Source organism: Oncorhynchus nerka, linkage group LG27 (genome assembly GCF_034236695.1).
Source record: "Oncorhynchus nerka isolate Pitt River linkage group LG27, Oner_Uvic_2.0, whole genome shotgun sequence".
NCBI classification, from domain to species: Eukaryota; Metazoa; Chordata; class Actinopteri; order Salmoniformes; family Salmonidae; genus Oncorhynchus; species Oncorhynchus nerka.
The window spans coordinates 104,565,769-104,567,783 of NC_088422.1; the positions used below are offsets into that span (position 1 = coordinate 104,565,769).

Here is a 2,015-nt window from a genome sequence, read left to right on the forward strand (position 1 = left end):
TCCTTACTGCCATTTGTCATCTTTCTGGAATGTTGTAGTTCCTGTATGAAACAGGAAATGAAGATGTGGTTCAGTTTGATTGATCTCATACAACATTGTTCAATAATGTATTGTGATACTGTAGTCTTGGTAACAGTATCATATAGAATGTTGGACCGCTGTCTTCTTAACATGATATTATACCACAGTCAGTGTTTATTGGTCAGATAAACTTCTGAGAGTTTTTTACCTCATCTAGACATTCCGAGTGAGCGACTTTGACACCGTGCTGCATAGACTACATATTTTGTCCATTGGCTAGTGAGCCCCGGTATTGAGTCTTTGACTAGTGAGCTCCGGTATTGAGTCTTTGACTAGTGAGCTCCGGTATTGAGTCGTAGTGGCTGAGTCATTGACTAGTGAGCTCCGGTATTGAGTCTTTGACTAGTGAGCTCCGGTATTGAGAACTTAGTGGCTGAATCATTGACTAGTGAGCTCCGGTATTGAGTCGTAGTGGCTGAGTCATTGACTAGTGAGCTCCGGTATTGAGTCTTTGACTAGTGAGCTCCGGTATTGAGTCGTAGTGGCTGAGTCATTGACTAGTGAGCTAGTAGTGAGCTCTGGTATTGAGTCTTAGTGGCTGAATCATTGACTAGTGAGCTCTGGTATTGAGTTTTAGTGGCTGAATCATTGACTAGTGAGCTCTGGTATTGAGTCTTAGTGGCTGAATCATTGACTAGTGAGCTCTGGTATTGAGTCTTAGTGGCTGAATCATTGACTAGTGAGCTCTGGTATTGAGTCTTAGTGGCTGAATCATTGACTAGTGAGCTCTGGTATTGAGTCTTAGTGGCTGAATCATTGACTAGTGAGCTCTGGTATTGAGTCTTAGTGGCTGAATCATTGACTAGTGAGCTCCGGTATTGAGTCTTAGTGGCTGAATCATTGACTAGTGAGCTCTGGTATTGAGTCTTAGTGGCTAAATCATTGACTAGTGAGCTCTGGTATTGAGTCTTAGTGGCTGAATCATTGACTAGTGAGCTCCGGTATTGAGTCTTTGACTAGTGAGCTCCGGTATTGAGTCTTAGTGGCTGAATCATTGAGTGAGCGTAGTGGCTGAGTCATTGACTAGTGAGCTCCGGTATTGAGTCTTTGACTAGTGAGCTCTGGTATTGAGTCTTAGTGGCTGAATCATTGACTAGTGAGCTCTGGTATTGAGTCTTAGTGGCTGAGTCATTGACTAGTGAGCTCCGGTATTGAGTCTTAGTGGCTGAATCATTGACTAGTGAGCTCTGGTATTGAGTCTTAGTGGCTGAATCATTGACTAGTGAGCTCTGGTATTGAGTCTTAGTGGCTGAATCATTGACTAGTGAGCTCCGGTATTGAGTCTTTGACTAGTGAGCTCTGGTATTGAGTCTTAGTGGCTGAATCATTGACTAGTGAGCTCCGGTATTGAGTCGTAGTGGCTGAATCATTGACTAGTGAGCTCTGGTATTGAGTCTTAGTGGCTGAATCATTGACTAGTGAGCTCTGGTATTGAGTCTTAGTGGCTGAATCATTGACTAGTGAGCTCTGGTATTGAGTCTTAGTGGCTGAATCATTGACTAGTGAGCTCTGGTATTGAGTCTTAGTGGCTGAATCATTGACTAGTGAGCTCTGGTATTGAGTCTTAGTGGCTGAATCATTGACTAGTGAGCTCTGGTATTGAGTCTTAGTGGCTGAATCATTGACTAGTGAGCTCTGGTATTGAGTCTTAGTGGCTGAATCATTGACTAGTGAGCTCTGGTATTGAGTCTTAGTGGCTGAATCATTGACTAGTGAGCTCTGGTATTGAGTCTTAGTGGCTGAATCATTGACTAGTGAGCTCTGGTATTGAGTCTTTGTGGCTGAATCATTGAAGCATAAACCTGTTAATGATTAGCATATCCATTAATTGACTGTAGCTTCCTGTCATCATAACCAATATGTGTGCATCCCTATGGGCCCTGGTCTAAAGTAGTGCACTATATAGGGAATAGGGTGCCATACGGCCCTGGTCT

The 2,015-nt window shown here is 43.2% G+C and overlaps 1 protein-coding gene across 1 annotated transcript in view; it reads right to left on the minus strand.

The window, feature by feature from the left end:
- The window catches only part of LOC115116661 (uncharacterized), a 24,811-nt gene extending 24,791 nt beyond the window's left edge, over window positions 1-20 (minus strand). Inside the window, exon 1 of the mRNA XM_065011219.1 lies at window positions 1-20. This exon is cut by the window's left edge and continues 146 nt beyond it. Coding sequence (XP_064867291.1) covers window positions 1-20 — 20 coding nt within the window.
- Between the last annotated feature and the right edge of the window lie 1,995 nt (window positions 21-2,015).